Raw genomic sequence first — 24,926 nt, 5'->3', positions numbered from 1 at the left:
CATACTGATTTAATTTAGTACCAAAAAATCTAAATTAAATTTAAATTAACATAAATTTATACATGAAAACATGCATGTAATATTTTTTAATTTAATATTTTTATGTAATATTAAATACCACCTTGGTTTATTAATGTTATTTTTTATTTTTTGGTATAGTTTATTGAAACTTGTCAACTTCTCAGTTATTAGTTGTTACCTATGATATAAGCGTGATCATTATTTAACTTAATAGAATAACTATTGAGTGAGAGCTACTCTTAATATTATAGTATTGAAGTTACGAGTGTGAGTACACAAGGAAATAACCATAAATTTTAAACTAAACATATTCTTAATAGTATAAAATTATTTTTTTTATAATACTATTCAATATATATCGAAAAAAATTACTTTGAAACTTAATTAAATCCAACACACCATTTCATATATACAATCTTTTTATATATATATATATATATATATATATATATATATATATATATATAAAAACAAATTGCAATATAATTATGGTAAATGTGCATTAAAAATTAATTATTAAATTAATTATCTATATAAAATATATATTAAAATATAAAATATATATAAAAATAAGTTAACAACACATATATTTATATATATACAAATATATGACAATTTTATTTAAAGATTAACTTTTGATATATATGCACATAACATGTTTTTATTGTATAATATAAGATTTAGTAAAATTTATGATGAAAAAGAAATTGACAGTGACAAATTTAAATTCTTTTGATAATAAAGATACAATATACATAATATAATAATAAAATAAATTTTATAATAATTTAATATAATGGAGTCAAATTAATAATAAAATAGGACAAATAAATATTACGATTATATTTTAATAAAAAATTTTCAAATTTTAATGGAAAATTCTCCCACAATTTATAACTAACATAAGTTCATCCTTGGAGATTCGTATTATATTATTTGTGTGTTTTATATTATATTTTGCTAAATCTAAAATTATCAAGCGTAGGTAGTATAATTTAATGGTGATTATTTACATGAATAATTGTCAAGAAAAAATTATTAAATAATTTAATATATTTAATTAAACTATTTGACACATGTATTTATATTTCAATTATTATTTAAAAAATAATTATTTTTTTATTTTTGATAATATCCTTTTTTACATAATTTTTTTAGGTTGTATTATACATAAATTTATATAAAAATTGATATTATCAAAATAAGAGTAATATTATTATCTTTCATATTTTTATACGAATAGCCTCGTAATTTAATTAAATATCAAGAAATACGTCAAAAGAAATTTGTGTTTTCTTTTCCCTTAAATTTTAATTAAAAATGGAGTTAGTATGAGTATGAGGCGCGCATGTCAGAAGTCAGAACCATAAACAAACGCGAGTTACTCTTCTCAATGGTTTGTTCGTAATTTCACTGCAAACACAGTGGCATATTGGGAAATTCGACAGCGCGAGACACAAACAAGCGTAATTGTCTTCCACTACCACTACTGCTACTTCTCTTTCTGCTTAATCGAACAAGCTCAGGGGCCGGGGCACAAAGCGAAAGAGGAAAACACGCCAAAAAAAAAAAAAAGAAAAAAGAAAAAGAAAAGAAAACTCTCTTGCTTCCTGAGAGAAGAATAAATTAAATTCAGGGAAAGAACCCATAGATAGATAGAAAGAGAGATAGTTGAAGAGTTCACACGATGCTGCTGCGTGAATGGCGTTAGGGTTTCTCGTTGATCCTCCCAAGCTCGATTCCCTTTCTCGAATTGTCTCCCTGTCTTGCTTCTTCAAACCCTAATTTGACGCTAGGATTCGGTATATTCGGAAATTTTCTTCACTGTTGAGCTGAGTTTTTTTTTGTTTTCTGAGTTGCTGCGATGGGCGCGCTGGAGAAATCGCAGGCGAATTCCTCTAATTCGATGCAGGCAAGCTCTCCTAACCTCTAATTGGAAACTCTCTGCTTTGTCGTAGAATCTAGTCAATGCAATTTTCTTTTTTAGCTATTCGATGTTGTGCGGGTTCGAGCTTTGATTTGGTGTTGCTTTGGAATTCATTTTTGGACTGTGTTTCCTTTCTTCTCATGAGTTTGAGATGCAGAGAGGTGTAGCTTTAGGAAATAGGACGATGCTTTTGCTTGAATAGTGAATAGTCTACTTTTGTTTTATTTATTTTTTCTTGTAATAATTGTTTTTAGTTCACTATTCATATTGTATTTGTCAGTGTGTCAGTGTGTATTGATTATTGATTCAAAGCTTAAAGTTTTACTGAACTACCATCTACAATGATGTGCTGGCGCATCAGTAAAAGAGGAAGATACTTAATAGTATGAAAGCATTCTATGAAACTTGGCTGCCAAACAAGGTTGCTTGATTTTGGCTCCCTTTCTCAATTTTTATTTATTTCTTGGTTTAGCTTTTGCCCACTTGACACATGTCTAGAAGGATTTTGTACTAATTAGCAGGGCTCTTAAACAAGTTAGATTTCCTAGGTAGTGATCAACTGGTCAAGATAATTGTTATGAACCGTCTCTCTTAAAACCTTAGTTTTTTTGAGCTTGAAGTGCGGATTGCGCTCAAGTCTATTTTTGTCTTGCACTGGAGTTATATCTCTATTTATAATAATGGGGGTAATAAGGATTGAACTTTACATAGAGCCACATGAATAAATATATATATATATCTCTAACAATACTCAAACTTGATGATTTGGAAATACATGATGGTACAAGTCGTAAAGGACTTTTAAAGTGAAAGTAGATCAAAATTAAAACCTCTTTATCAAAAGAACTGGTTACCTTCATACCTTCTCATCCACTTGGAGGTGATTAGGAGGCTGTGCTCAGTCTTTATTAGAAGGAATTAGTAACCTGAAAGTGCTTGGTTTAAAATTATTGGAGAACTTTGGATAAGACCAGTCTTGTTTGAGCCTGAAATAAATTTCTGATGTTACCATCCTTGCTTTTAGTTGCAATTCAGATACATTCATTATATATTTCTTTCTTCTGAGATCTGTGTGTTATTTGGTAGTATGGACTCACTGGGCAGCAAGCGGTGCGCACTTGCTAAAAGTCCAATTTATAGTCTTTTTTTTTGCACTTATGCTTTTAGTGCCAACTGTTCACTAAATGGACCATTACTTTTCCAATTATCTCAATAATTGCTAATAAGAACAAAAGAATCTGCATTTTTTTGTTTACTATTGTAACGTTTTGGCAATTTCTTCTTCTGTATGCAGCTTGTTGTGGCTGTATTGCTACCTTGTTCTTTTAAGGGGAATACTTATTGCCTTTAATAACATGGCATGTCATGGATTTATTATGGATATGTACTACATTATTACTGGCATCTTGGTTGTCGGCACCCTCTCAGTTTTGTCAGTCTTTTACTTTGAAAAAGAATGCATAGTCCTTATTCAATTTAATTGGCTCCTTGTTCTTGTTTCTTCATATTTCTTTCTTTTCTTGGTGCAGATTGGTCAGTCTGTTATTAATTCAAGCATTTATCTAACATACTGGTTAAGGTTCAGAACTTACATAAGATATTGCATAAATGAAAAAACGAATTTTGCTAAAGAGTGTTCAATTATAGTTATTTGGTATTGCAACTTTTTCCTGTTTTCAGTTTATCCCTTTTACCATGCAGCAGCCACATGGCATCTTCCTTCTTGTGTCTTTTGTAAATGATCTTTTGCTGCTTTTCAATTTCGTATGTTCCATCAAATTTAAATTGTTACCTTCCATGTGTGTCCAATTCTACTTATTGGAGAATTATGTGTTACTATTCCCCCTCCCAGAAAAATGGTACCGGCTAACGTATATTTTGAATAGAGGGTATTCTATCTACTCTTGATTTTCTTTGCAAGACATTTATTCTTGTTCTATTTTAGTGAACTTTCTATTTATTGATAAACAATTTTATTAAAAAAAAATCTATAATTGAAGGCCAAACTCCTAACCCTATCCCTCAAAACTTACTTGTCTAGAAACATCTAATTAAAAGTGATTGAATTATGCCTCAACCAAATATTTGAAATGATGGGAGATATGGCACATTGCAACAAATATTTGGCCATATTCCTTCTCCTGAAACTTGCAAAACTAGTCAACAAAAGCTTATCTAAAATTGCAGGGCACGCTTAACTTATTAAAGATGTCTAACAAAGTATCCCATAAAAGTGAGTCACATTGCAATGCAAAATACATGTGAAATTATTTTGAATTGTCTGACATATAACACACACTTAAGGGGAAACAGCCTTATGTGGCCTTCAAACCTACAATATGTCACTGGTATTAATTTTGTTGAGCAGAACTATCCAAATAATGGATTTGACTTTAGAGGGAAATGTAGACTTCCAAAACAAGTTTATCATGGTGGATAGAGTTGTATGTGAGAAATGAGTTGGGAAATGGAAATAAGATTTACAGCTAAATATATCAGGAAATCATATGATTTCTTAGTCACTTATATATGATGTTTATGTGATTTGTAGTTGCACATAACATCATTTAATATTAAAATCTTGAGTGGTTTAAATGCCTATGTAACTTAGTAATTCTTCTTATTGGATACAGCGTGTCAAGGTTTATCGAATGAATGATGATGGAAAATGGGATGACCAAGGCACTGGACATGTCACTATTGATTATATAGAGGTTTGTCTGCTGTTTCATCCAAGCTTTCATTTCTGATCAACATGTCTGTGTGCATGTGTCAGGGGACCATGTATGCATGACTTTTCATCTTATTGTTTGCTTTTGTTTATGCTGCTAGGAGGCTTTTATCTTGACCTTTTAAATTATAAATTATAATCTATACTCGAGTTCTATAAGAAAGCGTTTATTTTTGTTTATTTTTGAGATATTCTCATCAATGATTGGTGATGCTCATGGGTATGGATTATTTCTCGTCTAATTTCTGTTACATCTTCTGCCTTACTCTTCCTAAATATCTGTGAATTGGAGTTAATAATTAAAGACAATTCTATCATATTCAAATATGGAGGTCTTTTGAGTTGGTTTTTAATCTTCTTATTAGTTATATATTGAGTTTCTTATAATGAATGAAAATCATAATGATATATAATGCAGAGATCAGAAGAGCTGGGTTTATTTGTTTATGATGAAGAAGATAATGACAACTTACTAATGCATCGCATCAGTTCTGAAGATATTTACAGGAAACAAGAAGGTAATAATAGCGCTCGTTATGATATATTTTTCTATTGATGACTGATAACTACACGTTTATGCTTGAAATATACGAGGGTTGACAGAAGATATCCTTTTATTATCATTCAGATACAATCATCTCTTGGAGAGATCCAGAATCTGGTACAGAACTAGCCCTTAGCTTTCAAGAGACTAGTGGATGCTCTTATATTTGGTAATGAACGTTTATTAAATATTAGTTACTCTTTCTCGAGTTTTATCGTTGCTCCTACAAACCTGTCTTGAGGATTATGCTTTTTTGTACAGGGACAATATTTGCAATGTGCAAAGGAATATGCATTTTACTTTAAATAGTAAGTAATGTAAAATTTGAATGTCATTATTCCTTCACCACCTGGATGTTGATTATATATATCTATATGCATTTACTGAAACTTAGTGCCTGTTTATGTTGGCTTGCATATATTACTGCTTTACTATTCTGTTGTCGTGTGGTGCTATGTAGAAAATTTCTTCTTCGATTAGGGTGGATGGGTCGCACCTTTCTATGGTTCTGTTATCTGTTATATATGACATACTGTTGTCTGGCTCCTAGACCTGAGAGTTCATGCAACCATAACTGTGAAGTATAGCCATAATGGCTCTGTGTAGATTACACTGCTTTGTTTGGAATTGTTTTTAAGGTTAATGGACATGTATGTTTGGATTATTTTGAACTGATGTTTGTCAGTGATCAATAACTTAGGGAATGGATGTTGCCACTATTATTTTGATAATACCACTCCTTTTTTTTAACAAATTCATGCAAACATAATGCAAAATAAAATCATCTGTAGAGTGACATTATCAAAAATAGGAGTGACAATACCATCACCCATAATTTACTATGCCTGAATTCTAACTTCTAATGAGGCAAAATGAAAAATAGTTGAACTTATTAAATTTATGTCCGTGTCCCTTATATAAAGTTGTTTTTTATCATGAAAATTTCATTGGCTTTTTTAACACACAAGTACGCATAATGTTAGTCCAACAAATAAGAAACATGATCCTTGAATTCTTTTTGACCCTTTCCTAGGCTCCTTTGCAGAGTCATATTGATTGTTTCTTTGACTTAGCCTGACTATTTTTGTATTATATTCAGCTGAGGCATTTCACAGTGTAAACAGTGAGTTAAGGGAGTTACCCGCGGTTGAGTTGTCAACACTTCCTTTGATTCTTAAGGTCTGAGCACATGACTAAATCATATAAGTTGTTGTATCTTGATTATATTTATTTATCATTTTGCAGTTCACCATTTTCCTCTCATTTTCTCTTTGTTTGAAAAATGAGAACTGCTTATTTGAGCACTTTTTGACAAGAAAGTTGCTTTTATTAGGTCCCCCCTCTCACCTTCTCTTTTTCTCTCCCAAAAAAAAGAAAAAAAGGGTTTTCTATCCCTCCACACACTTCCCACCCTCTAAAAAAAGACACGGTGAGTGGTAGATGAAGAAATTACCTGTATGGTTTTGATTGTTCTGTCCATCTGTATTGGTCATCCTTTTGTGAAGTTGCTCTTCTCTCCTGTTGGCAGAGTAGGTTCATAAAATTTATGCAAGAGTATTACTGAGTGAAAAAAGGGTTAAATATTACTACTGAACTCTCTCATGTATTCATTTAAATCATTTTTAAATTCACATTTATCTATGCCACTCCCATAAAATCCATTCTCTTTTCTGTGCACAGACTCTGGTTGAGAGTGGCATTGCAGACCAGTTGCGGCTTGCGGAGCTAATATTGAGTGATGTAAGCCACATCAAATTTATCTGTGTCAGATAAACTGTTCACCTTTGTTCTGCTTATGCATGACTAATTGAAGTTTATGTCAATTGATTCGATGTGTTTTCCTATTGTTGTTCTTTTATAATTGCAATCTAACCACATTTGTGGTGGTGGTGTTGCTATGCTGTACTGGTGTGTAGTGTAGGGTAGAACAAGTTGGTTCTTTAGTTTTATTGATATTCTTCTGTGAAAAAAGAAAAATGTTGGTTTTGTGGCCTTTAAGTGGAAAGTATAAGCTTTACTCTTTAGATGGTTTTCCCTTAGCTTTTTGTATTTTCTTTTTGCAACAATTGTTGATAATTATTATCTTCAAATATGTTAGGATGGCATTATTATTATTATTATTATTATTATTATATACAAACTTAAAAAGTATTTGAAGGTGAGTACAAAAGGAATGGAGGATAAAAATAAATCTTTCCTTAACTTAAAAAGGGAAGAAAAAGCGAAAGATGTAGAGAAAAATTCATCATTGCAGTTTAGGAACTAGCAAAGTTTCCCAATCCCTCATCATATTTGAACGGACCCTTTGTTTTAAGAAGACCTTGAGCTCTTATCATATGTGGATGGACATGTACACAATCTTGTCCCAAAATGGCTTCTTCTGTGAAGGATACCCTAAGAATTACTAGTGTGCTGCTCTACCCAATGAACAAAAAAGTATTTGCAGCTTATTTTGGCTTATTTGTTTCTATCAAATTAGTAAAGCTAGTCATATGAAAGTGGTACAAGGACTTGGGGCACCCAAAATTATTATATTGGTAATGGTTATGCTGTTGATTTCCAATTGTGCTATTATATCCTGATGTTTCTAATATCTTAAGAATATTTATCTGATATTCATTTATTCAATTTTTATTTTGAACTCTACACATAACATTGTTCATCTGTATTTATATTTATAATGCAGCAAGATTTTTTTCGAAAGCTGATGGAACTATTCAGAAGATGTGAAGACTTGGAAAATATTGATGGCCTTCACATGATTTTCAAGATAGTCAAAGGGATAAGTCAGTGTTCAATTTTGTGCCATTTTAGTTTCAATCCCATTGATTTCATTGGCTTTATTCTTCATTTTGAGGTTTTGTGATGCTTTGCAGTATTGCTTAACAGTACACAAATTTTCGAGAGAATATTCAGTGATGAATTTATAATGGACATTATTGGTTCTCTTGAGTGTAAGTTCATCCTAAATTTGTATTATACTTAATTATGTGAAATTTTGTATTTTGCATTCAGCCACTTTATCCTCTGTGTGTGTGTGATTTTTCTCCTCCCAATGAATTGCTTTTTTCTCCTCCCAATCAATTATACTTTGTGGTTTTATTTTCTCCTTTTATATGCATAAACTAAAAAGTGGTTTATGATCTTGAGTTTTTCATTTCTTATTTATTTCAGATGATCCAGAAGCTCCTCATATTCAGCATCATCGTAAATTCTTAAAGGAGCATGTTATTTTTAAGGAGGTATATGTTTTGGACCTGATTATTTGTTCTATGCTGTATAGGAGCCAGGCTGTATGCAGTCTTGTAGCAATGCAAATAAATATCCCTCTTAATAATAATGTGCAACAATTTTCTTTTATAGGCCGTACCAATAAAGGATCGTACTGTGTTGTCAAAGATACATCAGACATATAGAGTTGGTCTTTTGAAGGTTTCACTTCGTACAAGCCATTTAATTTTTTGCTCCCTCTTTTTGAAATGAGACTCTGAGCTTTTTAGTGCTTTCAGGATGTTGTTTTGGCTAGAGTATTGGATGAGGCTACTGTTGCAAATCTGAACTCTATGATATATGCAAACAATGCCTTTGTAAGATTTGACTTTCTATCCCCCCCCAAAAAAAAAAAAAAAAACAACAGACACACAAAAAGTAACTTCTACTTTGATATGTTGATTAGTATCGTTATTTTTATTTCTCTGTTATTTCCTAGGTTGTTTCTGTATTGAAGGATGACAGTACATTTATCCAGGAGTTATTTGCTAGGTTAAAATCCCCCACCACTTCTTCTGAATCAAAGAAAAATTTGGTAAGTCTGTTGATGATATTGTTTCATTTTTCTTTTAGCCTTGGCTGTGATACTGTACTATGTCCAGTATGACATTGTTATTTCATAACTTAACAATTTCCCCTCCTGGTAATTACCTTATTATATATGTGCAGTCACATTTGATGAAAATTTACTTAAAGAAGAAACAGAATTCCAGTGTCAGGTTATGCTAATAAATAGTCTCTGTTCTGTACAATTTATTTAGGTTATTATTCTGCACATTTGATGAAATATTACTTAAAGAAGAAACAGAATTTTAGTGTCATTTTTTTTCCTCCTGTAGAATCAGTTGATTTGTTTCAAGGCACTTGTATTTTCATTTAGTATTTAACTTCATAAGACTGAATGTGCTTTAGATCTAAAGTCAGCCCAATTTGGTTGAAGTTTAAATACACTCCAGTTTCAATCTGGTTCATGGTATTACATTTGCCATCCTGTGAAGGCAATAAAATTATGGATGGAATGTGTTTTAGATGCACTCTTCTAATTTTAAATGTCTTTAATTGGAAATTTGAAAGACTGTACAATGGTTCATTTCATGTTTCATTTTGCCTTAACTTGAAGGTGCAGAAGTTATATTAGAAGTATTACAAGGGAATGCTTCCTTATTCCAATTCTACACGTTAAACACAATTAAATAGTGAAATATTTTCCTCCTTCATGGTTTTACTTTTATCTTTCCTGAAGAGAAAAAGGAACATCAATCACCTTTAGTTAGTTGCATTATAGGGAATGACATGGCAAGAATTGTTAACTAGCATATTGTTTTTAGAACTGGATTAGTTATTCCTTGTCTTTCTAGATGAATAATCATGCCTGTTTGGCCTTTATTATATATTGCTTGCTTGGAGTGTTTCCTGTCTTGCATAATTGAATTATTTTTTTCTTTTTATTCTCATGATTGAGTGATTGACCATGTTACTTATTCGTTTCTTTTTTCTTTTTTTTTTTCAATTTAATTTCTGTCTATGGGATGGACAGGTTTATTTCTTGTATGAGTTTTGCAGTTTAAGCAAGAGCCTACCAATGGTTCAGCAGCTTCGACTTTTTAGGTATGTTACATCTGTGATGGATTTTGCACAGCCTGTTCTGGGTTTGTTTTCCTTATCCAATTTTTAGAAGCTATTGTTTCTTGCATTCTTCCAAATTGTTTACTCTGAGTTTGGTACTACCTACATAGATTACCTCCAAAATTTTCTGTTGATTTTCTTAAGATGTAATCTGAAGTAGCATCTTCGTATAGAAAAAATAATGAATGAACATCTTGAGCTGGTGCTGCTTGTTTTGGTACTATTTAATGGTGGAGACCTGAAATAGTTATCTTTCATACACCATGGTTTTCAACCTGTAAGTTATGATCATGTTTGTTTAGAAAAGATTTGATAGCTTGGGTCTGGCCTTTTCACAACTGTATGCATGGCAAGTTTTTCATGACTAAGAAACTTCCAGAAGAAACTTTTGATATACAGTTAATGCAATTTGCATTAGGAAGTTCTTGCAACTTCTCTGTTTCCCGATTATCTTTCAATTTTTGTTTTGCTCTTTATTCTGTTTTCGGAATCTTAATATCTTGGTAAAATATATTGATTTTTTAATTTAATTTCATTATTTGTAGGGATCTGATGAATGAAGGCATCTTTGATATTATCACTGATGTCCTGCAATGTCAAGACAAGAAGTTTGTGCTTACTGGGTACTGATGCTATATTGGCCTTATGTATAAAAGTTTCAGTTTTTACTGGTCTGTTTTTACATTTTTTTGGATTAGTTTCTGAGGGGAAATATTTATCATGCTTGCAGAACAGATATCCTCATTCTATTCTTGAATCAGGATCCTAATCTTCTGCGTTCCTATGTTGTGAGGCAAGAAGGAATGACACTACTTGGACTGTTGGTAAGTATTGTATGCAAGTGGACAACTGATTTTTACCCTCTAAATGGCATGCATCTTTAAAGAAACAGCCAAAGTCAAACAACCATGTTAGTGCATTATTTCATTTATGAATTTGTTGTCTGAGTCTCTATTATTTATGTTTTGGACTTTCATGAAGAGCTTTTGTATAACATAGGTAATGATATATATATATATATATATATATATATATATATATATATATAGTAAACACTCTAGTTGGATAATATATGTTTTTGTTTTTGGGATAAAAGAATTATTCTGTTTAGATAAAGGGAAGAGGAATAGTTATATTTAGGGCAGTAAGAGAGCATCTCTTCAAGGACAAGAAGAAACAAGAAAACAACTATCAACAAAGTTGAGTTCTCTGGTATCTTTAAGATATCTGAGATGGAAATTCTTTAGAAAGATTATGTTCTTTACACAATTACACCAGAGACTTTGTTATGAAACAAGAGGGATATTGGAATAGCGGTTGGACCTGTTAATGTATTTCCCTTTAAAATATGGAAACGTCCATAAGAAAAAGGTATTAGCTGACTCCTTTTTTTTTTTTTTTTGACAGGTTAGAGGAATGATAACAGATTTTGGAGATGAGATGCACTGCCAGTTTCTTGAAATCATTCGGAGTTTGTTGGACTCGTGCACGTTGTCTGGAGCACAGGTTTGTTTCCTGCTATCCTTCTCTGTTTGGTCAAATTAACCATGCATTAATACTAATTTTTTCTTGGCCACATTGATTTGTTGCATAAGCTTGTTAGCTGAATTTCAGTATGGATGTGATTTTACTTTGAATCTTGGAGTCAGCACAAATGAGAGACTGAATTTATTTGTGCAAGTGTAAATTTTGCATGTTGATTATGTCCTATCTTCTGACTTGTTTGAAACTCGAGTTAGTGTTTCATAAAGTTGGAAGATTTATTGTAGATTTATTAGATAGTTATTCATTGACTTGCTCAATGTTAACCTTTTTGTTTGACTTGCTCAGAGGGACACTATAATTGACATATTCTTTGAGAAGCATTTGGGTCAACTGATTGAAGTGATAACAGCATCATGTCCTCCAGAAAATGTTGCCCGTGCAAGTAGCAAATCTGTAGGTCCTGCTCAAAGAGTTCAGTTGCAGAGTGTGACGAAGCCAGAGATACTAGCAAACATATGTGACTTATTATGCTTTTGCGTCTTGCACCATCCATACAGGATAAAGTAATTTCTTGTATCCGTAGAGTAATTAAATTCACTTATTTGGTGCTGCTTTTGTAAATGCCAATATGGATAACTCTTTCCTGTTTGCAGGTGCAACTTTCTTCCTAATAATGTGATTGATAAAATTTTGTTACTGACACGGAGAAGAGAAAAATACTTGGTTGTTGGTGCTGTCCGGTTTGTTCGTACTATTCTCTCCCGCCATGTAAGTTTTGGCTTTTGTATGGCGCTGTAATTTGGTATATAATTTGAGTGAGAAATTCTAGTTGTGTTGGGGTACACAGAAGGCTGTTAAGTAGTTTCAATGACATGGTTTTATAAACAGAAGCTACCATTGTGGAATGGGTTATGGGGGGTTTGTCACGATAAAAGTGATTGCCTCTGGTGGTCAGGGTGTTAGAAATCAGAGTCTATATTTATTTTGACACTTTAGTTTTGTATCATAGAAATCAGAGTCTATATTTATGCTTGATCATGTTTTAGGATACAAGTATTTTGTTTTTAGCTTTTCGAATCGAATAATTTGAGCATCAAAGATTCGTGGGAACAGGCCAGAACTGGCGAGTCTATATCAAAAGAAACTGGATAAAAGGTTGAGGATAAATAGAAATCTCTCTTTCACACACACACACATCTAAACCAAGTCAGACAAGGCTCAGAAATAATTTTATGCACTCCCTGATAATACTGATATATAGTGATGTTCTTTGTTCTATAATTATATAGAAATTTGAAAAACCAATATACAAATTATATTGGGCTTTTTGTAGATACATGGATTCAAAATTTAGGTAATAATCCTGGTAGAGGTTTGTGATATTTTTTCAATTTTTTTAGACTAGATAATTTAGTGTTCTTTGCACGGAGTTAGTTAAGCTGATTTCTCTGGTTGGACTTGACTTTCTTTTTTTCTTTTTAAGAAAAACACATTCTTCATGTTCCATGGTTGCATCTTGTTTTCTCTGGCAATTTGGTTGTTGGAATTGTGAGTATAGTTTTAAACAGTTTGTTTGTCCCTTTAGGCAATGTTGACTGGTTCTGAGTGTAGTTTCAGAATGGTTTGAGTTTGATGACAGTTTATTTTTTCCATTGCCACTGTATGTCCTTTACCTTATTGAGTGGGGAATTCAAATAAAAGCTGTATCACATCTTACATCTCTCAGAAGCATCAATTATGGTTAACTATTTGCTATTCTATTGTCTGGAGGAAAAAGGAATTTACAAATAGAAAAAGGAAAGAGAGACAATAAATATCTGCACAGGAATAAAGCAAAAGAGAAAATGTAGGTCCAAGTGATTGAGCTATGTAACAAAGCATGCCAATCTGAATAATGCTATACATCCAAGTGTTCTTATTAACCAAGTCCAATCAAGTTGGTCTAACATCAACAAAACTAGCAAGCACAATTAATTCTACCTGTTATGTTTTTGTATGCATGTATAATTAAATTAGATGTATGCGATATACTATATTTGGAAAGTAAACAGGTAAGAGAACCTGTTGAATATGAGTTAATCTTAGCTGTTATAGAGCGAGCATCCTTATTCTTGTTGCCTGCCTAAAACAGGTGTAGATTATTTGATATTTATTTTTTATACTTCTCACCTTTGAGGACAAGAAGAGTAACAGTTATATAACCACAGTAGTTTGTATAACTTCGGGGCATATTGGTAGACTTAGTTATTACTTTAAGTTGCTTATGTTATAGCTTCTAGTGTAGATGTTGTCCATAATCGTTTTATAAGATTGCTTGTTCTAAGATTCACATTCAAAGTTTGTTTGAGCTGGATGACTTTTTTTTATTCTGTGAAGCTGGTTAATATCATTGTGATTTCATTTCTTTTACCCCTCTATATAATTCTTATTTCCCTTCAGACTGTTGGTGGCTTGGTCCTCATATGTAGTGCAACTAATAGTTTGTGGGTTTGCCTGCAGGATGAGCATCTGATTATCCATTTTGTTAGAAATAATCTTCTCAAACCAATTGTAGATGCCTTTGTTGCCAATGGAAATCGCTACAATCTGCTTAACTCTGCAGTTCTTGAACTTTTTGAGTATATTCGCAAGGTAGCTCTCCTTTATTATGTAGTCATTGTGGATCTTAAGTGCCTAGCATGATTTTGTGCTGATTACATTTAATGCAGGAGAATCTAACATTGTTGCTGAAATATATAATTGAATCCTTCTGGGACCGGTTGATGAAATTTGAGTATTTGGTATCCATTCGCTCGCTGAAAGTAAAGTATGAGCAGGTATATTCCTTGTGTTTACCCAACTCTTATCAAGCACATGGTCTTGACTCTTGAGCTTACATGCTTGCCTGCAGTGTGTAGATAATGGTGGTACAAAAAGTACATCTAATGTGACTGACCTTCGAAGACGAACTGATGAGCGTTGTTTGGAGAAAGAAGAGGAAGAGTACTTTAATGAAGACAGGTATGTATATTCTTTCATGAATATTATAGTTGGTTTTATACAAATAGCATGGTGTGTCTTGATTTTTGGTGGTTTATTCAGTGATGAAGAGGATTCATCTGCATCCATTTCGCGAAATCAGAAAGCGCAGCAGCAAAAACCTGTTTTGTCCAATGGAGTTGCTGCAGGCTACTCACAGAGGTATGCTGGCTTATGTTAGAGTTCTCCTAGTCCAGTTCTCTCAATCATCATCTGTAAAGTGATGATGCCTTTTTCTTGATTTTCAGTCCAAGGTCTGGTGCACTGGTCGATTATGATGATGACGAGGATGATGAGGATTACAGGCCGCCACAAAGGAAGCAACTGGAGACTTCTGAAGAGGATGAAGGGACAATGGAGTCTCTCAGGCTGAAAAGGAAATTGCCTTCAAAGGATAAGGAGCCTGAGTCAGTGAAGAAGCAGAAACTGTCTAAGAACTCAAAATCAAAAGATAGTGTTTTTGCTGCGTTGTGTTCAACATTGAGCCAGGCTGTGCTACCTGTTAAGAGAACTGCAATGAACATTCATACAGGCCCTTGGCCAAATGATGGGAGGGAGAGCCCAGGGGAAGGCAATCAAGAAAAGGGGCCAAGTGTTTCTGGAACCTGTTCTGAGATTAGCAATACAACAAATGAAGAGAACCATTTAGATAGAGAAACTGCTGCCTCAAGAAATGTTTCTGAAAGGTTACCTGGCACCCTGGAGAATGGCCAGTTGGGTACTGAGGAACATCCATTGGTTTCACCAAAATCCTCACCAGAGATGGCTGTCAACGGATCTTAGGCTTTCAGAACCGTATTGTGGAAGGCTTATTGTTCATGTTGTCTGACCTATGGATATGCTGGTGGCTAAGTGGTTACTGAGCGTACGCCAAAGCTATGAGCCAGAAGAAAAGAAAGGTTTTCTACAAGGGGGTAAGTTCTTATTTTGCATTCCGTTGACAACATGCAGAGATTCTGTACAGTGTCGCTGAGATGTGGAAGACATTAATACTGCAACTTGGATCTGCTCCTATGCTTTGGTTGGCTATTACAGGCTTTGAGCATAGTAATTGTTGCTTTTGTGTAACATTCACCAGCGATAATTCTCGTTTTCTTTTCCGTCTCGCCTAATTTTACCAACCACCTCATTTTCATGGTTCCTGCCAGAGGGTCTGGGGTGGGGGGTTGATCTTGCTATCATTGTTTCGCCGTTTTCTAAGTTATATCAACTTGATAGAGGGCACTAATATTCGCCCAACACAGGTTTTTACTTTTCTGTTTTCTTGTTCTTCCCCCCTTTTTTTGTGGTGGATGTGATAATAGAGAATGTGCAGTTGAGTTTAGGACCAATATTTCAGAAATGTAGTAATGAGAAAAACATAGTCCGTTGTAAATCTGTATTAAGCTGTTAACGCATGCATTGGACTTGCAATGCAGTTCTGTCAACTTCAACTGTAATTACGATGATTAGCTTTGCCCTAAGATCTGTACCCCATCCAAAACGCAAAAAGAAAAGTTTTGCTTTGAAATTTTATATTGTGACTGCTTGACCTTTAGCAACTTAACGTCCATCTCATGGTAGTGTTTGTTTTGTTCCTTCAGTTTTGGCTGCAGTGATCTTATCTTGCGACTTTTCCTTTTGATTTGGTTGATAATAATATTAAGGGCAAAGTATTCTTACATCTAAGATCCAGTGAAATAAATTTCTCTTTGCTTATCAAGTTGAATCTCCTAAGTTTTCGGTAATATATTTAATATTACGGCATAACAGTAACTTCTTCAAAGTAGGTTTAGAAGAGTTTAATGACTTTACACGTTCCTTTTACAAATTAAATGAGTCATGATGAATTTCACCAAAGGTTGGAGATGAGGTACGTGAATTTGCCATAATACTATTAACATTGAAGGCAAGGTTAGCCTTGTCTTCAAGATGCTCATCACGCCTAATAGCAACAATAGTGTTACGATGGGTAACCGGAGATTAATGGACTGGACTGGTAAGGTTGGTCCAATCGTCTGTTGGAGGAGGTCTCTGACTTGATTCGCATCAGGGAGTTGCCATCCGACTTGTATGTATAAAAGAATGGGGGGTGGTACCTGCAAGAACATTTCGATGCCTAAGTCAGTAAAGGGTTTTACAGGTTTATAGAGTATTGGAACTTAGAGATACCTGAGAGGTATCAGGGTATTTATAGTGGTGAAGCAATAACTACCGTTGGAGTAGTTCCACCTTTTCAGGTGGATAACCGTCCCTTTATCTTAGGAAAGTTGAGATATGACTCTTGGAAGTGGGTTGAGAGATTTTCGAGGCAGTTACTTATTTGAATAAGGATTATCTGCCAACTAATCTTCGATCCTGATTTCTTTAAAGAGGAGTGCGTGTCGAACCGACCACTTCTGAGGAGGTCTGTGAGTAGCGAAGGCCAATCTTTGGATTAGGCCTTTTTGACTCATTTGGACCTGCGCCTAAATGTTGGGCCAGGGTATGAACAGTGCTCCTACTTGAGTCCGATCTTTTTTTAATTATGAGTTGGATTCGAGTATTTGAACTCAGACTTGTAGCCGACGTGAATTGGGAACCGACGTAATTTAAAAATTTCCAACAGTCGCGTCTAATCAAACGTTGCGTCCGTTAGGGGTTTCGTATTTACACGTGGGGAATAGTTACATTGGTAACGGCGCATATCTTTAGTGATAGCCTCGTTTTACTGTTTTGTCCCTGGCGTATCTATTAATACCTTTCCCTCTCTTTCTTCTGTTTCTTTCGTTTTCTGAAATCTCTTACTCAAAATCCTCATTTCCTCAAAGGGAAAGCTTTTTCCCTTCCTCCGTGGAGTGCTTCGCTGCTGTTCCTACTCGCTTTTACCTCCATATATAAAGGTTAGCCTTTTTCTTTCTCCTCTTTATTATTGAATGCTTTACTTTGTATTTTTAGAGGAGTTTTGGCGTGTTCATAGTAAGTCTGTATGCCTAGTGATTCTGTTTTATTTGCGGGGCTTGCTTTGATCCTTTAGGGATCCCGTGTTTGATCTCCTTTTCGTTTTTCTTTGTAGGTCTCATTGTCTTTTTACCTACTTCTTTTTACTGCAAAAGATGTCTTCTCTCGAGTCTCTTTCGCAATGGGTGGATGTTACTATTCTTGGGGAAGAACCCCTAGTGGATACTAACTATCTTTCCGAACTTCGCGTTCATAATATGATTTGCCTTTTAGAGGAGGATGAGCCTAAGTACGAGTTGTTGGTCCCGGGTCCCGAAGATCGGGTTTGTTTTGGGAGGGCTATCGATGCTGACCCTCATTTTTTTATGTATGAGAGTCTTTTCACCCGTCTAGGGTTTTTTTTTGCCTTTTTTAGACTTTGAGATAGAGGTTTTGAACCATTGCCAAGTTGCTCCTACTCAATTCCACCTCAATTCTTGGGGTTTTATGAAAATTTGCCAGCTTGTTAGTCGAGAGCTGGACTTCCTGACCTCTTTGAAGATCTTTTTCTATCTCTTTCATATGACCAAGCCTTTCAGTGGGCAAAATAATAAGCAACAATGGATTTCTTTCCGGGCCATTCAAGGTCGGAAAGTTTTCTCCATTTTTGATGAATCTTTTCATGACTTCAAAAACTTTTTCTTTAAATTTTAAGCCATAGAGGATCACCATCCCTTTTTCCTGGACGAAAGTTCTTCTCCCCGCTTTCCTCTATACTGGTTAGAGGCTTCTCCTGTGGAGAAGTATGATTTGGATGACTTAGATGAGGTTAAGGAGGTTGCTGTGGGGTTCTTCCGAGAAGTTTGGGGAAGGGCCCCTAATCTAGATACCAAAAAATTTCTTCAAGGGTCTTCGAGTTTTGTGCGGACCCAATTAGGTAGTTTTTTTGTTGATTCAGATAATTTCCGACTTGTAAGCCTCCGATTTGCTATTTCCGACTTCTTCCGATTTGTAAAATAATTCTTTGTTTTTCTCCTTTTCTGGAAATGGTGAAGAAAGGTTCTAGCTCCTCCTAATTGAAGGTCCAGGATGCTAAGAGGAGGTCTCGGGCTCGAATCGATGCTGCCAGGGCTGCTGGCACTCCTCCTCCTCCTCCTCCTCCCCCTCGTGATTTGGGGACCTCTTCTCGTCCTATTTTGGTATCCTCTTCTTCTGCTTCTTCTCTTCCTCCTCCCATCCCCCGGCCCGATCTTCTCCTGAACCCGAGAAGAAGAAGCACAAGACTTCTGGCTCTTCTTCTGGAGGTTTTAACTTTGATGGTCCCAAATTCGTTCGGAATCACATCTTTTCCCATACTCAAATTGATATGGATGATGTTTCCGTTCAAAACCATCTTAATATTATGGTTCAGGGGAGTGTTCGGGCGGCTGGAGTGTGAACAAAACTTCTTGATATATTGGAAAAGACTTCCCTTAGCTCTCTGGGTTCTACCCAAAAGGTTGAGGAGTTGGAGGGGAGGATCTTCCTTTATCAAGAGGAAGAGAAGAGGCTGAAGGAAGAGGTCGCCGATCTGAGGGAGGAGAGGAACCATCCCCAGGAGAGGGAGAAGAGGTTGATGGGCCAGTGTGCCATGGCAGAGGGCCTTAAGGAGAAGGCGGAGCAGAATTATGTCAGGCTCTTTGGGGAGAATCTTGACCTGAAAAAGGAGCTGACCAAAGGTTGGGAGGCTTATCAGGATTTAGAGGACTCCGTGGCTGAGAGCACGGAGGAGGTCTGGAGGATCTTTAAGGAGCAGGTCGGAGTTATCGCTCCTGGTTTGGAGTTTTCTCCTCTCGATCCTGATAAGATAGTTGTTGATGGGGCAATTGTCTCTCCTTCCCGACCTGAGACTGACTCCGACCTGAAGACTCGCAGGCAGGGAATAGTAGAATCTCCTCCTCATGAGGAGCGGCCAGATGGAGACCTACCGAGTTCTTCTGGGGTGCCTGCTTCTGCTGCTGAAGAGACTTCTCCGTCCTCTCCTGCCGCTGATCCAAATTATGGTGGCTTTTAATTTTTCTTTTGTTTGAGTTGACCTATTTGGGGCCTGGCTTGTGGGCCCCTTTTTTGAACAATTTTATTTGTTTTTTGGGGGTTTGTTGGTAATTCTTTCTGGCCTTTTATGGCCGCAAACAAAAAAAATTTTTTTTTTTGCTTTATCAAAAATGACCCTTTTTTGGATAAGGGTTTAAGATATCTGGTGTGTGCATGCTTTTCATCGTGATTTTTCCTTAGGCTTTTTATAGAGAAAATCCTTTTGATCTTTTTGGAAGAATCTTCTATCTTCGCAAGTTGCGTTTTATTTTTCAAAAGTCTTGAAAATAGCTTCTGTCTTCCTATTTGATTTCCTTTATCTCTTTTTCGTATTCCTCATAAATTCAAATTTCTCATTTGAATTGTTCGTAACATAGGCTATTTTCGCGATGCATTTAATTTTTCTCGGCTTTTCCGACTTTCTGGTCTTAATATTCCCGAGTTACATGATTTGCTTTTATAACCTCTTTACACCGACTTGTACCTCGTCGTGTTATCCTGCCAACCACATAGGTCGGGTATGGAATTTTCACGTTTTGTCGTGCTTAAATTGGTGTGTTTCATAGAAAAAATGGTGATAACTTAATGGAATTTACAAAGAGACGTAGGAAAAGATCTTTATTTATTAGGCAAAAGGTACTTTTTGCTACTAAGGGGTTGAAAATTGTTGCCTCTTCGCCTCCACTTTGATGCCTTGTTAATACCCCCTTAAGAAAAACCCTTCTTTTTAGAAAAAAATCGTGAAGTCAGAAAAAAGAGTACATCAGGGAGTGGAGTTCGCTTTTAACTATAGTACTTTTGCATGTTACAAGCATGCCACGACCTAGGTAGTTCGGTGCCGTTTAAGTCGGTCACTTTGTAGTAGCCTTTTCTTAGGACCTTATTAATTTTGTATTGCCCTTTTTAGTTAGCAGCAAGCTTTCCCTCCCCGACTTGTTAACTCCAATCTCGTTTCTGATCAAGACCAAGTCGTCTGGAGTGAAACTTCTTCGAATGACTTTCTTGTTGTATCTATTCATCATCCTTTGCTTTAGCGTTGCTTCTCTTATCTGGGCTTGTTCTCAAACTTCGAGGAGTAGCTCGAGTTCTTCTTTGTACCCCTGTATGTTGCCAACCTCGTTGTAGAGGCTTACCCTTGGACTTTGCTCATTGATTTCAATTGGTATCATGGCTTCTACGCCATAAGCAAGTCAGAAGGGTGTTTCTCCTGTGGCAGATTGAGGTATGGTTCGATAAGCCCATAGTACTTGAGGGAGCTCCTCAGCCCACGCTCCCTTTGCATCTTGCAACCTTTTCGTCAACCCTACCAGTATAACTTTGTTGGCTGCCTCGGCTTGTTTATTAGCTTGTGGATATTCTACCGAGGTGAACTGATACTTGATCTTCATACTGGCTACTAGGTTCCTGAAGGTAGAGTCGATGAACTGAGTGCCATTATCAGTGGTAATGGAGTGAGGTACCCCATACCTTGTGATAATGTTCTTTTAGAGGAATTTTCGACTTCTTTGGGCTGTGATGGTGGCTAATGATTCTGCTTCTATCCATTTCGTGAAGTAGTCTACTCCCACTATTAGATATTTGACTTGTCCAGGTGCTTGGAGAAAGGGTCCTAATAGATCTAATCCCCATTTTGCAAAAGGCTATGGAGAAGTTATGCTGATGAGCCCTTCGGGGGGAGCGACGTGGAAGTTTACATGCATTTGACATGGTTGACACTTCTTTACGAATTCATTGGCATCTTTCTGCAAGGTCAGCCAGTAGAACCCGACTCGTATGACTTTTCTAGCCAGGAACCTTGTTCCGAGATGGTTCCCACAGATACCATTATGGACCTCTTCTAAGACTTCTGTTGTCCTTGAGGTCGGGACGCACTTTAACAATAGTGTAGATATCCCTCTTTTATAGAGGATACTTTTTACCAAAGTGTAGTTTTGTGCTTCCTTCCGGATCTTCTTGGCCTTTTTTTCCTCTTCGGGTAGGATGTCGAATTTCATATATTCGATTAGTGGGTTCATCCACCCGAGGTCCAATCCAGATACTTTAAAGACGTCTTGTCTGCCCTCTATTTTTGCGACAAAGGGTTCTTGAAGAGTTTCTTGGATCAGGCTTCTATTATTTTCCCTTGGCTTGGTACTAGCTAGCTTGGAGAGGGCATCTGCTCTGCTGTTGAGATCCTGAGTTATGTGTTTGACCTCGGTCTCTGCAAAATGCCTAAGATTCTCTAAGGTTTTGTCTAAGTACCTCTTCATTTTGGGATCTTTAGCCTGATACTCTCCATTTATTTGGGAGGTCACCACCTGAGAATCGCTGAACACGACTACTTTGGTCGCGCCGACTTCTTCTGTCAGTTTTAATCCTGCAATCAAGGCTTCATATTCTGCCTGATTGTTAGAAGCTGGAAATTCAAATTTGAGGGAGACTTCCACTTGAGTTCCCTCTTGGTTGACTAGTATTATGCCTGCACCGCTTTCGACTTTATTGGAGGATCCATCCACGTATAGCTCCCATGCCGTGGAGGATGATGCACCACTATTTCATGGTACATCATGTGCTTAATTTGGGTAGATTTTATCACCTTTTCTCACATTTATCCAATGAAATAGCATGGATTTTTTTATTCTCCTTTATTTGTACTTAAGTGTGAAAACATGCTTTTTACGCCCTTAAAATGGTGATTTTGAGTCACCTTAATTTCATTCGATGCCTTGATGTGTTTGTTGAGTAATCTCAAGTTCATAAGGCGAGTATTGAATGGAAGAAGTGAAGAGAAAATCATGCAAAGTAGAGAATCCATGAAGAAACAAGGATTTGGGATGCTGAGATAGATGCGCACGTGCAGCAGACGCGCACGCGTGAATTTGAAGTTGCATGGCGACGCATACGCATACATGACGCATACGCCTGGATGGAAAATTGCCAAGCGACGTGTACGCATGACCCACGCGTACGCGTTGATGTTCACACGTGATTTCATTAAAGTGAAAACGCTGGGGGCGAATTCTGCGCTTGCCAAGCCCAAATCCAACTCATTTTTGATGCTATTAAACCCAAGGACTGAAGGAGTTAGAGACCAATTAACATATAGTTTAGTTTTAACATGCTTTAGTTAGTTTCTAGAGAGAGAAGATCTCTCTTCTCTCTAGATTTAGGATTAGGTTTAGATCTAGATCTACTTCTTCTACTTCTTCTCTTTTGCTTTGATTTTCCTTTTTTATCTTTTGTATTGTTAGTTGTAGTTTATGAATTCTTAGATCTACATTTTCTTTCAATGCAATTTATTGTTTTCATATCTTTTAATGATTGCTTTAGTTTTCTATTGTTGATCTCTTGTCTTGATTAAACTACAATTAATCCTTGCAATTTATGATGTTTGCTTTTATTGCCTTTTATGTGTTTGATGAAATGTTTCTTCTAGTTATGAGTTAGGTTTTCCTTCTCTTGGCTTAGGGTGAGTAATTAGTGACTCTTGAGTTATCAAATCTTTTGTTAATTGATAATTGAAAGTTGCTAGTTAATTTGAATTCCACTAAAGCTAGTCTTTCCTTAGGAGTTGACTAGGACTTGAGGAATCAAATTGATTTATTCATTTGACTTTTCTTCATAGTTAGAGGTTGACTAAGTGGGAGCAATGGACAATTGATGTCACAATTGAGGAGGATAATGAGGATAGGACTTTTAGTTCTCGTTCCTAGCCAAGAGCTTTCTTAATTGTTAGTTGATTTCCTTTGCCATTTACATTCCTTGTCTCTTAATTCAAAAACCCCAAAATATACTTCCTAAACAATAATAAGAACACTTCCCTGCAATTCCTTTGAGAGACAACCCGAGGTTTGAATACTTCGGTTATTATTTTTATTGGGTTTGTTACTTGTGACAACCAAATTCTTGTATGAGAAGATTCTTTGTTGGTTTAGAAACTATACTTGCAACGAGACTTTATTGTTAAATTCTAAGCCGTCAATTTTTCGTTCATCAAAATGGCGCCGTTGCCGAGGAATTACAAATTTGCGCTTGTTATTGGTTATTGTATATATGTTAATATGTGTGAATAATTTGCTCTTTTGTTGATTTGCTTGTTTGAGTTGGTAGTAGATTTTATCTTCTTGTTTTGTGCTTTTTTTTGTTTCTCTACTATGAATTCTCATCCTTTTGGCTATGAGTGTGATTACAATTATGTTGTAGGAAATGGTAATCTCAATGACAACATGCATCAAGGATGAAACAATCAAAGATGGAAGGAGTCTCAAGGACTTGATCACTCTTCGTGGCAACAACCTCCGGTTTCCTATAGGTATAATTCCCATCCTAATGCATGTCAATTCAATGGCTATGGTGAATTCCCTTGTGACTATCAACAACCAGCATCATATGCCTATGAACCCCCTCCACAACAAACCCTAAACCATACTCACAAGCTCCTTCTTACCAAATCCCTTCCTATGACCCTAATCTCTACCCACCATACCAACAACCATATGAGCCATATGAACCACATATAGAACCACCACCATTCCAACCTCAACACTTTCAAGAACCACCTCCTGTATATTGTTACCAAGATGAACCACCTCCAATGTATGCAAATTTTCACCCACAAGATGAATTTTACTTTCAACCACAACCTACCATGGAAGAATATTCATGTCCAATGATCCAAAAGCAATATGATCTTACTCATGCTTGCAATGTGGAAAAAGAATCAAGAGATCGCCTCAAGGAAACAATGTACCGGCTTCAAGCAAGCATGGCGTGTGTTGTGCAACAAGTGAAAAAATTGGAGAGTGTTGAACCGCCACAACCCTACCAAGAAGAACCACCTTCCTATTATGACCCCTTTGACGAACGGATTCTTGCGTGGTCTAGAATTTTACAAATAAATTTTCGTTAAAAGTATAGCTTCTAAACCAACAAAAATCCTTTCGTACAAAAGTTTTAGTTGTCACAAGTAATAAACCCCTAATAAAATTGATAACCAAAGTATTTAAACCTTGGGTCATCTCTCAAGGAATTGCAAGGAGGTGTTCTTATTATTGGTTATGAGTTGTGTAAATTGGGGTTTTGGATTGAGAAATAAGAACAGAAAATTCCAAAGAAAATAAATTAATAACAATAAAAAGCCTTGACTAGGAGAAGATTGATCTGAAGTTCTATCCATGTTGGATTTCCCAAGATTAATTAGTAATAGGTTGTTGTTCTACTTAGTTATACTTTATTGAGTAAAAGAAAGTCAAGTAAGTTGGAGGCCAATTTCTATTCACAAGTCCTAATCCTCTCCCTTGGGAAGGATTAGCGTTAGTAACTAGAGAGCTGGCCAAAAACTTCCAATTACCAAT

At 35.6% G+C, this 24,926-nt stretch overlaps 1 protein-coding gene across 2 annotated transcripts; it reads left to right on the top strand.

Moving 5' to 3' along the window:
- Positions 1-1,309: 1,309 nt before the first annotated feature.
- On the top strand, positions 1,310-16,163 carry LOC112796350 (uncharacterized). Of its 2 annotated transcripts, XM_025838764.3 has the most exons (24): positions 1,310-1,933; positions 4,582-4,662; positions 5,098-5,197; positions 5,308-5,392; positions 5,485-5,531; positions 6,323-6,402; positions 6,904-6,963; positions 7,910-8,009; positions 8,100-8,177; positions 8,398-8,465; positions 8,587-8,655; positions 8,733-8,810; positions 8,933-9,028; positions 10,031-10,101; positions 10,665-10,742; positions 10,850-10,943; positions 11,527-11,625; positions 11,950-12,167; positions 12,258-12,372; positions 14,104-14,235; positions 14,313-14,420; positions 14,495-14,604; positions 14,686-14,784; positions 14,871-16,163. In XM_025838764.3, exons 1-24 carry the CDS (start codon positions 1,886-1,888, stop codon positions 15,403-15,405), a joined length of 2,649 nt encoding a protein of 882 aa, XP_025694549.1. In that variant the 5' UTR covers positions 1,310-1,885; the 3' UTR covers positions 15,406-16,163. The 2 variants fall into 2 exon arrangements, with proteins under 2 accessions (XP_025694549.1, XP_072091224.1); XM_072235123.1 differs by lacking the exon at positions 6,323-6,402 and having other exon boundaries at positions 1,370-1,933.
- The last annotated feature ends 8,763 nt before the right edge of the window (positions 16,164-24,926 follow it).

Source organism: Arachis hypogaea, chromosome 4 (genome assembly GCF_003086295.3).
Source record: "Arachis hypogaea cultivar Tifrunner chromosome 4, arahy.Tifrunner.gnm2.J5K5, whole genome shotgun sequence".
NCBI lineage: Eukaryota > Viridiplantae > Streptophyta > Magnoliopsida > Fabales > Fabaceae > Arachis > Arachis hypogaea.
Note: the sequence above shows the minus strand (reverse complement) of the source record. Positions and strands in the feature narration are given on the sequence as shown.